The following is a 13,056-nucleotide window of genomic DNA, read 5'->3' on the forward strand; positions in this document are numbered from 1 at the left end:
CCGGACGCGCAGGCCCAGCGGCCATGGCTCACGGGCCCAGCCGCTCCGCGGCACGTGGGATCTTCCCGGACCGGGTCACGAACCCGAGTCCCCTGCATCAGCAGGTGGACTCTCAACCACTGCGCCACCAGGGAAGCCCTGCCTATTTTTTTATTGGTTTTTTTTTTTTTATTGAGTTCTATAAGCTGTTTGTATATTTTGGAAATTAAGCCCTTGTTAGTAGCATCGTTTGGTAAACAACATTTCACATGTGTTAGCACAACTCATTTCTGAAAGAATTAAGTATGTACTGTGTGACTCTACTGGGAGAGGACTCTTGGAAACTTGTTCCTGGCTTCCTCTGGACTTCACCTCGTGCAGCTTTTTCCAGCTGATTTTGCACTGAATTCTTTTGCTGTGCTAAATCATAGCTATGAGTACAGCTATATGCTGAACGCTGTGAGTCCTTCTAGTGAATCATCGAACCAGACTATTAATGGGTTAAAGTCTGGTGATACTCTAAACGAGTTAGGGATTTTGAAGGATGAGTGAAAAACTGTTGAAAGTATAATTTACTTCATTTTCAGGCCCTGAGGTACATGGGTTGGGGTGGAGGTGGGCAAACAACCTCCACGGGGATCACTGTAAGGGAACAGAGTCCTCAGGAGACAGGTAGGTTTTGGTTAAAGCAAGCAGGCAAAGGGAATGGCTAAAGAGGGTGAGCGTGTAGTGAAGTTTACTGGCAGTGATTAGAGTTTCTGTAAAAGGCACTGTTTGAGAGTTCTGTTGGCATCAGTGACTGGAGATTGATAGGATTTGGGGTGATATCAGAGATGGAGATTGATATGTTCCACTGGTATCAATAGTTGAGGAACCTGTGGGAATATGTAATCAGAGTGTTTGTGCGGCAAGTGACTGGGGAGATCTGTTGCTGTTAGTGATTGGGAGTTTGTTGGGATCAGTAATTTTGGAATTATAGGCTTAGTGATTAGGAAGGGCCATGCTGGCTCAGTGATTGGGAGGCCAGTGACAATTAATGACGGGAGTTATAAGAATCAGTGACGACGTTTGTGAGGTCAGAGATTGGTGACACATGCAGCTAATTTATTGGTGGCTTATGGCGGTCAGGGGTGATCTTTAAATGTTAAACAGACATGTTTGAATGTATACTTATCAGTTTCAGAATTCTCCAGTAGCTGCCTAATAAGAGGAGAAGTTTAACATGCTTTAATTTCTCCCCGTCCCTAACCAGTTATATGCCTGCTTATTTTTCTTATATCATGCCTCTTGATTTTAAGGTTACTTTTATAACAATTGCACAAGAACGTTATCAAGTTACTTGGATGTAACTAGACATTTTACTGGTTTTATTATTCGTAGTTCTCTCTTGTATATGCTCAAGTCTTTCCCAATCTTGAAATCTTTATTCTGATCCAATTTTCCTTCTTTTAAAAATCATTCCTCTTCTTCTTCTCCTCCTGTCCCCTCTTCCTACCACATTCCCAGTTTCTCCCTCCCTCCTTCTCTTTATTTCTAAAGTACATAGGTAATATACTTTCTGCATCCTTACATGCCTAAAATACCTTACTTTTGCTTCCAAACATAAATGATTTTTTGACTGGTCATAAAAACCAAGGGTCTCGATTCTTCTACCTCAGAACTCTATAAACACTCCTCCATAGTCTTTAGTTACAGAAGAAAAGATGAAGACTGATTCTGGTTTGTTTGTTTGTTGTAATTGTCTTTCTCTCTGATAATCATAGGATTTTTTTCCAAAGTACCGTAGACTAAGTGGCTTATAAACAACAGAAATTTGTTTCTGACAGTTCTGGAGGCTAGAAGTCCGACATCGGGTCGGGATCTGGCGACAGCCCTCTTCCAGGTTTCAGACTTCTTGTTGGATCCTTACTTGGCAGAAAGAGCAGAGACAGGAAGCAAGCTCTCTCATGACTCTTATAAGGGCACTGATCCCATTCATGAAGTCTCCCCTCTCATGATCTCATTGAATCCTAATTATCTCCCAAAGGCCCTATCTCCTAATATCATCATATTGGAGGGCAAGGTTTCAACAACGAATTGGGGGGACACAAACATTGAGTCCATTATAGGGACATTTCTTAATATGATTTTTGTCTCTCAAAAACAAAAATGCAAAATTGGGTAAAAAAATAAGCCCCGTGTATAACATTATGATCATCAGTGAATGGTCAAGGTAAGAGAAAGTCATTATAGTCTGCATCTTTCACTGATGTGGATAACATTGGACTGAACTAGGAATGTGCTATTACAGGGATCGGTAACATTCAAAGATGTGACTATGGCCTTTACCAAGAAGGAATGGGAGCAACTAGATCCTGCTCAAAAGAGCCTGTACAAGGATGTGATGCTGGAGAATTACAGCAACCTAGCCTCAATGGGTAAGGACAAAGTAATTCAAAGTGTGCCTACTGTGATGCCTTCTCTCTGAAGTCCTTGGATAAGTTTATCCTTAATTTTTATGAGTCCAAGAGTTTTAATCCCTTTTGGGTACTAGCCAGAATACTTGTGCTCCTCTGCCTTGAAAATGGAGGATCTACCCAGATGGGGTACATGGACATCTGCACTGTGAAATTTCAGAAGCCGTGTGTTCTTTTATCCTTTAAAAGCTCTGAAGCTTAAATGGTAGGGCTTGATTTCTGGAATGTTTGTTGTTCTAACACTCAATTTCTATCTTTTCTCATGAATAGGATATCAAGCTCTCAAACCAGACATGATATCCAAGTTGGGAAAAGGAGAAGAGCCATGGCTGGGGAAGGGGAAAAGACCCAGACAAGGTGGTCTGAGTGAAATAGCAAGACCCAAGGGAATAGGAGCCAATGGAAGTAAGTTCCTAGTTTCTTAGTGGTAACTTTGGAATTCTTTTTTTTTCACATTTTTATTATTTATTAATTTAAAAATATATTTTTTTCTTTTTATTGAAGTATAGTTGATATACAATATTGTGTTAGTTTGAGGCGTACAGCAAAGTGATTCAGTTATACATGCATATATTTTTTAAGATTCTTTTCCCTTATAGGCTATTGCAAAACATTGAGTATATTTCCCTGTGCTATACAATAGGTCCTTGTTGGTTTTCTGTTTTATATACAGTAGTGTGTATATGTTAATCCCAAATTCCTAAATTATCCCTTCCTCTCATCTTTCCCCTTTGGTAACCATAAGTTTGTTTTCTATGTCTGTAGGTCTGCTTCTGTTTTGTACAGTTCATTTGTATCATTTTTTTTTTAGATTCCACATATAAGCGATATCGTATGATATTTGTCTTTGTCTGGTTTACTTCACTTAGTATGATAATCTCTAGGTCCATCCATGTTGCTGCAAATGGCATTATTTCATTCTTTTTTATGGCTGAGTAATATTCCATTGTATAAATATATCACATCTTCTTTATCCATTTATCTGTTGATGGACATTTAGGTTGCTTCCATGTCTTGGCTGTTGTAAATAGTGCTGCAATGAACATTGGGGTGCATGTATATTTTCAAATTATGTTTTTCTCTAGATATATGCCCAGGAGTGGGATTGCAGGATCATGGGGTAGCTCTATTCTTAGTTTTTTAAGAAACCTCCATACTGTCTTCCATAGTGGCTGTACCAATTTACATTCCCACTAACAGTATTCGAGGGTTCCTTTTTCTCCACATCCTCTCCAGCATTTATTATTTGTAGACTTTTTGATGGCCATTCTGACTGGTGTGAGGTGATACCTCATTGTGGTTTTGATTTGCATTTCTCTAATAATTAGCAGTGTTGAGCATCTTTTCATGTGCCTGTTGGCCATCTGTATGTATTCTTTGGAGAAATGTCTGTTTAGATCTTCGGCCCATTTTTTGATTGGGTTGTTTTTTGCTTTTTTTTTTTTTTTGATATTGAGCTGTATGAGCTGTTTTTATATTTTGGAGATTAATCCCTTGTTGGTTGCATAGTTTGCAAATATTTTCTCCCATTCTGTAGATTGTCTTTTCATTTTGTTTATGGTTTCCTGTGCTGTGCAAAAGCTTTTAAGTTTAATTTGGTCCCATTTGTTTATTTTTGCTTTTATTTCCATTACTCTAGGAGAAGGTCCCAAAAGATATTGCTGCAGTTTATGTCAAAGATTGTTCTGCCTGTGTTTTCCTCTAGGAGTTTTATAGTATCTGATCTTATATTTAGGTCTTTAATCCATTTTGAGTTTATTTTTGTGTATGGTGTTAGAGAATGTTCTAATTTCATTCTTTTACATGTAGCTGTCTAGTTTTCCCAGTACCACTGATTGAAGAGAACTGTCTTTTCTCCATTGTATATTCTTGCCTCCTTTGTCATAGATTAATTGACAATAGATGCATGCGTTTGGAATTCTTCGAATAATTTATTCTTAAATTCGTCTTATAGATCCTAGGAAGTAGCAGTAGAAAAATATCAAAATCTGCTGGGGGAAAAAGAGTTCAAACTACAAAGATTCTCCAACCTTGGAGATTCTAATATCTCTTCCTTCTGTGAACCTGTCCACGTGAGAGGTTCTCATAGGAGATTCACTGTAGTTGGGAGCCAGTGTGACTTATGGGGATTTGCTTATACCATTTGTATCAGTCAGCTTAGTCTAAATTACGTCCCATTAAAGAAAGACCCCAAAATCTTAGTGGCCTACAAAAAGAAAGATTTGGGGCTTCCCTGGTGGCGCAGTGGTTGGGGGTCCACCTGCTGATGCAGGGGACACGGGTTCGTGCCCCGGTCCGGGAAGATCCCACATGCCGCAGAGCGGCTGGGCTCGTGAGCCATGGCCACTGAGCCTGCGCGTCCGGAGCCTGTGCTCCACGGCAGGAGAGGCCACAGCGGTGAGAGGCCTGCGTGCCGCAAAACAAACAAACAAACAAACAAAAAAAACAAAAAAAGAAAGATTTGTTTCTTGCTCAAGCTGTAGCCCTTTTCCACATTATCTTGTGACCTACACTGAAAGAGCAGTCCCTATTTGGCCAATTCTGGTCTCATTACAGAGGCAATGAAGAGGGAGTGGAACCATATGATGACTTAAAATCACTGATTGGATGTGGTAGATATCTCTTTCTGCTTACATTTTATTGGTTCATTAGTCAGAGCAGATCACCTGGCCACTCCCGAGTTCAACTGGGTAGGAACGTATACTCCTTTCACAGGGAGGATTCAAATGGCCATACAGTGGGGCTGGGAGGTGTAATCCACAGGGAACAATAATACAGTCTGCCATACCACTCGGGTTGTGGTAGGAAAAAAGGTGAAAAACAGGGCTCTAAACCTTGGATACCAGACCATCAGATGCCTAACTGACCCTTCCACATAGCCATCTTTCCTCATCCATGCTCTCTGTTGCTCAGTTTTGAGAAAGAGCAGTGAACCCTTTTAGCTGTTTTCTTAAGTAATCCCATTCCTGCTTACCTCTCTAAAGCAATGCTTTTTAAAATTATCCTCCCTTTTCCTAATATCCTCAGCTTTTCTCCCTTCATCCACCCACACTCTTAGACCCCATAGTATCAAATTCCTCTCCTTAGAGATTCAGGCATTCTTAAATCTGTCCTCTATCCAGATCTCTTGGTGTAATCCTCCTGCCCCTCATTACTTTCCATTTCCCCCCTTTCACTGTGAAATGCTCTAGATCTGTGGTCTATACCACCAGCATTATTTCCATTTTCTCCCTAACCCTTGCAGTCAAATTCCATAGGATCCATGCCTCTAACAATTTCTGACTTTAAAGTCAGCAGTGGTAACCTTCCAGTGCATATTTTAATAGTTTTGATCAGCCTGAAATTCTTGCCCACCTAGCTTGAATTGTACCACTTGAATCTGATTTTATCGTTTAAGTGTTCCTTTACCAGTTTTTTCACCAGATTTTCTTCTTTCTCACTTTGAAGTGTCCCTAAGGTTTTGTCTTCTACTATCTATTCTTTTTTTTAATTCTGTTTTCCTCAAAGGAATAATCTATTGTGTAAATACAAGCTATTTATTCTATACTGGTGACTTCCAAGATAAATTTATCTTGTCCAGATAAATCTTCAATTCCTTTGTCTTATATTTTACCTCCTTACAGGATAGCTTATTCTCAGATGGTCAGAAATTGAAAGCTTTATCTTTCTTTCTAAATTAGAGCTTCCTTCCACCTTCCTTGTTTTTATCAGGGTCAGATTTTAGGCCTGTCTGCCATGGAGTTCCCATGAATCCTTGCTCTCTGCCTTCCCTCTTACTATTCTTTCCTCAGTTCCTGATTCTTTTTCCCCCCTCAGTTCTGACTGACATCACCCAAATTATATTCATATTGTCCCATACCTAAATTGCTTCAATTCTTAGGTAGCTTATTAAATCCCCCCCTTAAAAATATTCATCTTAGATGTTGCCACCAAACATTAAAATATTCAGTTATTATATATCACTACAGTCCCCAAATTAGCAGAATGTCCACAATATCTTTTCAAGTTTCTTCTAACATTGAATTTTTCAAGACTCTATGAATTTCCCAAGACCAGAGGGACCAGTCCTTCAAATGACAAATGAAGAGACTTCATAGAGTTTTCTTTGTTTGTTTGTTTTTGTTTATTTTATTCTATTTATTTATTTTTGGCTGCGTTGTGTCTTCGTTGCTGCGCGCAGGCTTTCTCTAGTTGCGGTGAGCAGGGGCTACTCTTCATTGCTGTGTGCAGGTTTCTCATTGCAGTGACTTCTCTTGTTGCAGAGCACAGGCTCTAGGCTCCCAGGCTTCAGTAGTTGTGGCATGATGGCTCAGTAGTTGTGGCTCATGGGCTCTAGAGCGCAGACTCAGTAGTTGTGGTGCACGGGCTTAGTTGTTCCACGGCATGTGGGATCTTCCCGGACCAGGGCTCAAACCCGTGTCCCCTGCATTGGCAGGCAGATTCTCAACACTGAGCCACCAGAGAAGTCCTTCATAGAATTTTTGATCCATGCATTAGTGGCTCCAGTTTTGGCTGTCTTCACTTTTCTCGCTGATACTTGGTGTTACAACTAAAAAATAATTCTGAGTCATTTAATACATTTTTGTCATTGCTACAGTGACTCTATTCTTGGCTCAGGTTCTTCTATCATTCTTGAAGTTTCTTCAAGGAAGGACTGTTGTATTACCTCCAATGATTTGCTGGGTCTAATGAGCTCCATGCTTCAGTTTCTGAAGTTACAGTCATTTTAGCTTAAAATTCATGTCTTAGTTACTGTCTCAGATTCAGGACAAGCTTATAGCCTTAATTACATGCTCTGCCAGACCCAGCTCTCCCCTAGTATTACCCTATTATTATACCAGTTCACTAGTTCAGAGCCTCCTCCCCTCCCTCATGGTAAATTTCTCTTGTGGTGCTTTATATCTTTTCCAACTGGCCAATGTCAGTTGGGACCAGCCCAAATCATCATAATAAGAGGTTCTTATAATGTTACACCTCAAGGGGAAAGGTTTGAGGTTTGATCCTTTTCTTCCCAGAAGGAGATTTGCCTCCATCCTCCCCAGCATCCTTGGACATTGGAAGATGCAGCCTTGTCATGCTACATAAAAGTTCTTGTTGGGCTTCCCTGGTGGTGCAGTGGTTGAGAGTCCGCCTGCCGATGCAGGGGACACGGGTTCGTGCCCCGGTCCGGGAAGATCCCACATTCCGTGGAGCGGCTGGGCCCATGAGCCATGGCCGCTGAGCCTGTGCGTCCGGAGCCTGTGCTCCGCAACGGGAGAGGCCACAACAGTGAGAGGTCCGCGTACCGCCAAAAAAAAAAAAAAAAGTTCTTGTTATACTCTTTTTCTCAGGATGCTTGCATCACTTAAAATTTCCTAAATGAAAAAGCAGCTGGCAACTCCAATTCTTGCTACTATAACACTACTTTATGTATACTTATAAAAATTGATCTACTCCATGGGAACTAATCTCTTACAAGTTCTCCATAAAAGTAATAGTATTTCCTGGCTGTATATTCAAACACCATAACTCTTTTCTGTTTGAACTCAGTTTTCACTTTATCCATGTAATGTTCTTTTACTAGTAAAACAACTATTCACTTTTTCTCTCTTTCTTTCTGAGGTCATGGGGACTCTTATATCTGCTTCTCTCTTTGAGTCTCTTTGATTCCTATCCTGAAGCTTTTTCTGTTTTTCCATGTCCATAGCTGAAAAAGGCCACCCCCAAAATGGTAGTCCTAGCTTCTAAATTGTTTGGTTTTTACATATGTAACATCCATATGTAGCTAACAGAAGTCTTCAAGTTTCAATTCTAAGTTCTTAGGAGAATTGTTGAATAGCTGGAGCCTGGTGTTTACCACTGTCTGATCAATTGTTTTCAAGGAGAAGTTAGATCATATACTACAAACATGGCTGCCTACATCTGTCAATGTGGGTGGTGGTCTCAGAGAAGGGAAGCATAGATTGAGAAGATATCTCAAAATGTATAATTGTATAATGTATGGAGGAAAGAATGTGAGCAATCACTTAGAGTTAGGAATTAGCTTAAAATTTATAATTGGCAATTAGAGTGACCTGACAGGAAGGTGTGCTCCATAGCAAACTATTGGAAAACAAGTGTGTGTGTACACTGTAAATCCAAATGGTGTAAAGTTTATTTGCCAATATCAAACTTTAAAATATGGTAAAAACATCAGGTAACTCATAGAAACTGTGGGATGATTCTTACTACAGGAATTGCATTATTATATTAATCATGGGTGGTAGCAGTGGAACATCCTTTCCTGCTTAATCCCTCAGTCATCTATATGCTGTTCAGTACTCTTTGATGGACTTACCTTATTTTCTCTTATTTTGGCTCTCTGGGGAGCAATAACAGAATTTTACTTGAGCTATCCTAAGTAAATGGAGGAATTTATTATAAGGCTTCTTGTAACCTAAGGGGTGATACTTCAGCTGGGGACTAGAACCAGTACTGGGAAGCCATTAGGAACTGGGATTATGCAAATGGTCTCTTTGAGGACACATGATCTTACATCTCTGCTTTTCTGTGGATGTATGCTTTATTCTTTGTACTGATGAACATTCTGTTTACATAGGGAAAATGTGGCTTTGTAGTGCTTGTCTTATATCATTTTTAAATTTAGCACCCAGTGGAGACTAACTTGGGTCTAAGTTTTTAGGAGACGTACTCTTATTGGACATCTTGGCTTGAGCCAGCTGTCTCCAACCGTGACTATGGAGAGTTGGATGAATATAGATGGGCTGTAAGAGCCAAATACTATTGGTGGATTGGCAGTTATTAAATCTGGGCAGCTTGGGCTGAGGAGAGACTTCAAAAAGTGTCAACAACAATTACAAGCTTTTAACTTCATCTGTTTTTTATTCACTGCTCCTTGTGTTTATTCCATCTTTTATCCCAGGTTGCAAGGTCATATTTATAAACAGCCAAAGTCTTTTCTAATCACTATTGTCAATTTTCTTTTCCTGTTTTTACTACAGCACTTTGCCTCTCCAGTCCAAAAAGACAGGGACATTTGCACTTGATATTTCATTCACTTTAGGATACTAGGCTTGAGTAAAGATTCAGCCCCACAACAAGGCATTTCTTTATAAGTTGTATTCCAAAATATGAGAGTGCAAAGATTCACAAGAATGTCTCATTGAATTCCACTTTAGAAGAAGTCCAGCAAGATGATGACCAGCTAGAGAACCACCAGGAATCTCAAAACAAACTCCTTGGGGAAGTTGCTTTCAAGAAAACAACTCTGACTAAGAAAAAGGGCCATGAATGTAGTTCATTGGGGAAAAAAAATGTGAGTACAAAATATGTTCCTTCAAAGAAAAAGCTTCTTAAATTTGATTCACATGGAAAGAATTTAGACTTACCTGGTCATGTAAGAAATTATGTAGAAAAGAAACCTGATGTAGCTAAAGAGCATACGAAATCATTCAGCCATAGCTTATCTGATACAAAGAAAGACAAAAATCAAACTGGAAAAAAATGTGAGAAATTACCCAACCATAGCTCATCTAATAGGCCTGACAAAACTCAAACTGGCAAGAAACATACTGAACGGGACAAAATTCAAACTGGAGAAAAACATAAGGAATCATCCAGCCATAGCTCATCTCCTACTAAGTGTGACAAAACTCAGAATAAAGTGAAACCATATGAATGTAATGAATGTGGGAAGGTTCTCAGCCACAAACAAGGACTCGTTGACCATCAGAGAATTCATACAGGTGAGAAACCATATGAATGTAATGAATGTGGGATAGCCTTTAGCCAAAAATCACACCTTGTTGTACACCAGAGAACTCACACTGGAGAAAAACCATATGAGTGTATTCAGTGTGGCAAAGCCCATGGTCATAAACATGCCCTCACTGACCATCTGAGAGTTCATACTGGTGAAAAGCCCTATGAATGTACTGAATGTGGGAAAACCTTCAGACATAGCTCAAACCTTATTCAACATGTGAGATCTCATACAGGCGAGAAGCCCTATGAATGTAAGGAATGTGGAAAGTCCTTTAGGTATAACTCATCTCTTACAGAACATGTGAGAACTCATACAGGTGAAATACCATACGAATGTAATGAATGTGGAAAAGCCTTTAAGTATAGCTCATCCCTTACTAAACATATGAGAATTCATACAGGTGAGAAACCCTTTCAATGTAGTGAATGTGGGAAAGCTTTCAGCAAGAAGTCACACCTCATTATACATCAAAGAACTCATACTAAAGAGAAACCCTATAAATGTAATGAATGTGGAAAAGCCTTTGGACATAGCTCATCTCTTACTTACCATATGAGAACTCATACCGGTGAAAGTCCTTTTGAATGCAATCAATGCGGGAAGGCTTTCAAGCAAATTGAAGGTCTTACTCAACATCAGAGAGTTCACACTGGGGAGAAGCCCTATGGGTGTAATGAATGTGGGAAAGCCTTTACCCAAAAGTCACACCTCATTGTACATCAGAGAACTCATACTGGGGAGAAACCCTATGAATGTAATGAATGTGGAAAAGCGTTCAATGCAAAGTCACAACTTGTTATACATCAGAGATCCCACACTGGAGAGAAACCTTATGAATGTAATGAATGTGGAAAAGCCTTCAAACAAAATGCATCCCTTACTAAACATATGAAAACTCATTCAGAAGAGAAATCTCATGCGTGAAATTAGTGTGGGAAATCTGAACTAAAGGTTTTATTTAACCTTAGAAGTATTCTAACTTTAAAGAATGTTAGAAAGCTTTTAACAAGAAGTTACACCTCGTTACCCATGAGAGAATTTGAAAATGAATCACCACATGGAAGGAATGGATGGAGAGTTTAAACCTTTTATATAAAATATTGTTTTAAAAATATTTTAAATGATCTATATATTCAGATTGAATATAAAGCTTTTAAAATTGTTAATAATTGAATAATCAGAGCACTAGAGAAACAAATTACATTTTCTGACAATTCCTGAGTTGCTCGAGGGTTGTGTACTTAAGCACCACATGTGAGAATTGAATTTGCGTATCTGTTTATTGCCATGTATAAATGTGTGTGACCATTGATATGAGTTTCATCTTTGACGCTATCATGCAGCTCTTTCTTAATGTCTTTGCTAGTACCTGCATCAGCAGAAAACTTTATAGAAGGGTTATTATCTATGTAAAAAAAAATGTTAACACAAAATTAAGAGAAAATGAAAGAAATCAGCTGAGAACACACAGGTGCTGGTAGGGAATGCTATCCAAGATATATTGTTGAGTGAAAAAAGGTTGCTCAACTGTGTATATAGTTTATTCCCACTTGTGTACAAAAGGGTGTGTGTGTTTTCCTGTCTGTCTGTGTGTATGTATGTATGTATTTGTGTATATATATGTATATTTATATGTGAGTAAATTGGTTTGAAAAAATACAAAAGAAACTTAGCGGTTGCCATTGGGCACAGGACTACAGGAATGGGGTCTGGGATGGGACGGAGACCTCCTTTTTATTGTATACTCTTTACATTTTTAAATCATGTACATATATTATTTTCACAATTAAAATCCTTTTAATATGTATAAATCAGTACTAATGAAAAATTTCACTGAACCCACTCCATGATGTTATTTGACAAAGTAAGAGTTTCTATGCTTATTCATGAATGAGGATATGGTATTAAATTTGATATTGAATTCACAAAGGTTTTTCCTATCAAACATGTTCTTTCATTAAAATAATGAATTACAACTATAACTCAGCACTGTGTTTCTTTTATTTATCACATTTTTAAAGACTGAAGATGAACTGTGATTGCAGCTGAATGAAAGTGATTTTCTGCACAATCACTCCATTTTATCTCATATTCAAAGTGCTTATACACAAATACCTCAATCTGGGATTTCAAATATATTGCAGCAAATGGCACTACTTCTTGTTCTTGCCCAATAGCAGACCTTGTTAATGTATCACTGCACTCTTTCTGAGTGAATCTAGACTTGGCCTCAGAATCATTCTTAAGCATGCATTCCAGAAGATACTGTTAATCAATTTGGGTTTGCACAGGAAACCTATTTTCCTATTTTTACTCGTGAGTCATAGATTAAAAAATACAGCTGAACTGTTCTAAAATTTAAGTTGTTACACTAAAAACAGTAACATAAGGACAAAAATGGTTTTGTAATATAAGGTAATAATAATATTTGATATGTATGTCACCTTTTACATTTTTCAGAACACATTCACTGCATTACCTGATTTATTCCTCAGAATAAACATATAAGTTGGTAGGAAAGACTTGTCTAGTCATGGTCAATACTTCTCAATAAATATTTCACCTAGATACTAGCCTAGCATAATTATGGACCCTCAACCATATGTGATTAAATGCCATCTTTGCAAATATTTCCTATTCCAATGCCTGCCTTCTTGAACTCATTTTGGAGAATTAAAAGCATGAATATTTAGAATGAAACGTGTGCGTGTGTGTGTGCACATGTGCACATACATATATTGAAAGATTAACTCACGGATATTATGCTCTCATTACCAAGTAACTTATTTACTGTCAGGGAAGAAAATGAAATGTGAAAGCCATTTCCATCAGTAATTTATTACCAGGTGAAAATCTAGCACTATGCACCGAATGAAT

At 38.5% G+C, this 13,056-nt stretch overlaps 1 protein-coding gene across 7 annotated transcripts in view; it reads left to right on the forward strand.

Moving 5' to 3' along the window:
• ZFP37 (ZFP37 zinc finger protein) overlaps positions 1 to 12,149 on the forward strand; it is a 45,570-nt gene extending 33,421 nt beyond the window's left edge. For 5 of the 7 annotated variants that reach the window (XM_030858984.3, XM_060300608.2, XM_060300609.2 and 2 more), the window contains 3 exons: positions 2,270 to 2,396; positions 2,706 to 2,840; positions 9,593 to 12,149. In XM_030858984.3, the coding sequence (XP_030714844.1) occupies positions 2,270 to 2,396; positions 2,706 to 2,840; positions 9,593 to 11,103 (1,773 nt within the window). In that variant the 3' untranslated portion in view covers positions 11,104 to 12,149. Of the gene's footprint in view, positions 1 to 1,507; positions 2,192 to 2,269; positions 2,397 to 2,705; positions 2,841 to 9,592 lie in introns of those variants that run through there. The other 2 variants (XM_060300607.2, XM_070045703.1) reach the window with 2 other exon arrangements.
• Positions 12,150 to 13,056: the final 907 nt, after the last annotated feature.

The sequence above is a fragment of the Globicephala melas genome, chromosome 6 (genome assembly GCF_963455315.2).
Source record: "Globicephala melas chromosome 6, mGloMel1.2, whole genome shotgun sequence".
In the NCBI taxonomy this organism is placed as follows: Eukaryota; Metazoa; Chordata; class Mammalia; order Artiodactyla; family Delphinidae; genus Globicephala; species Globicephala melas.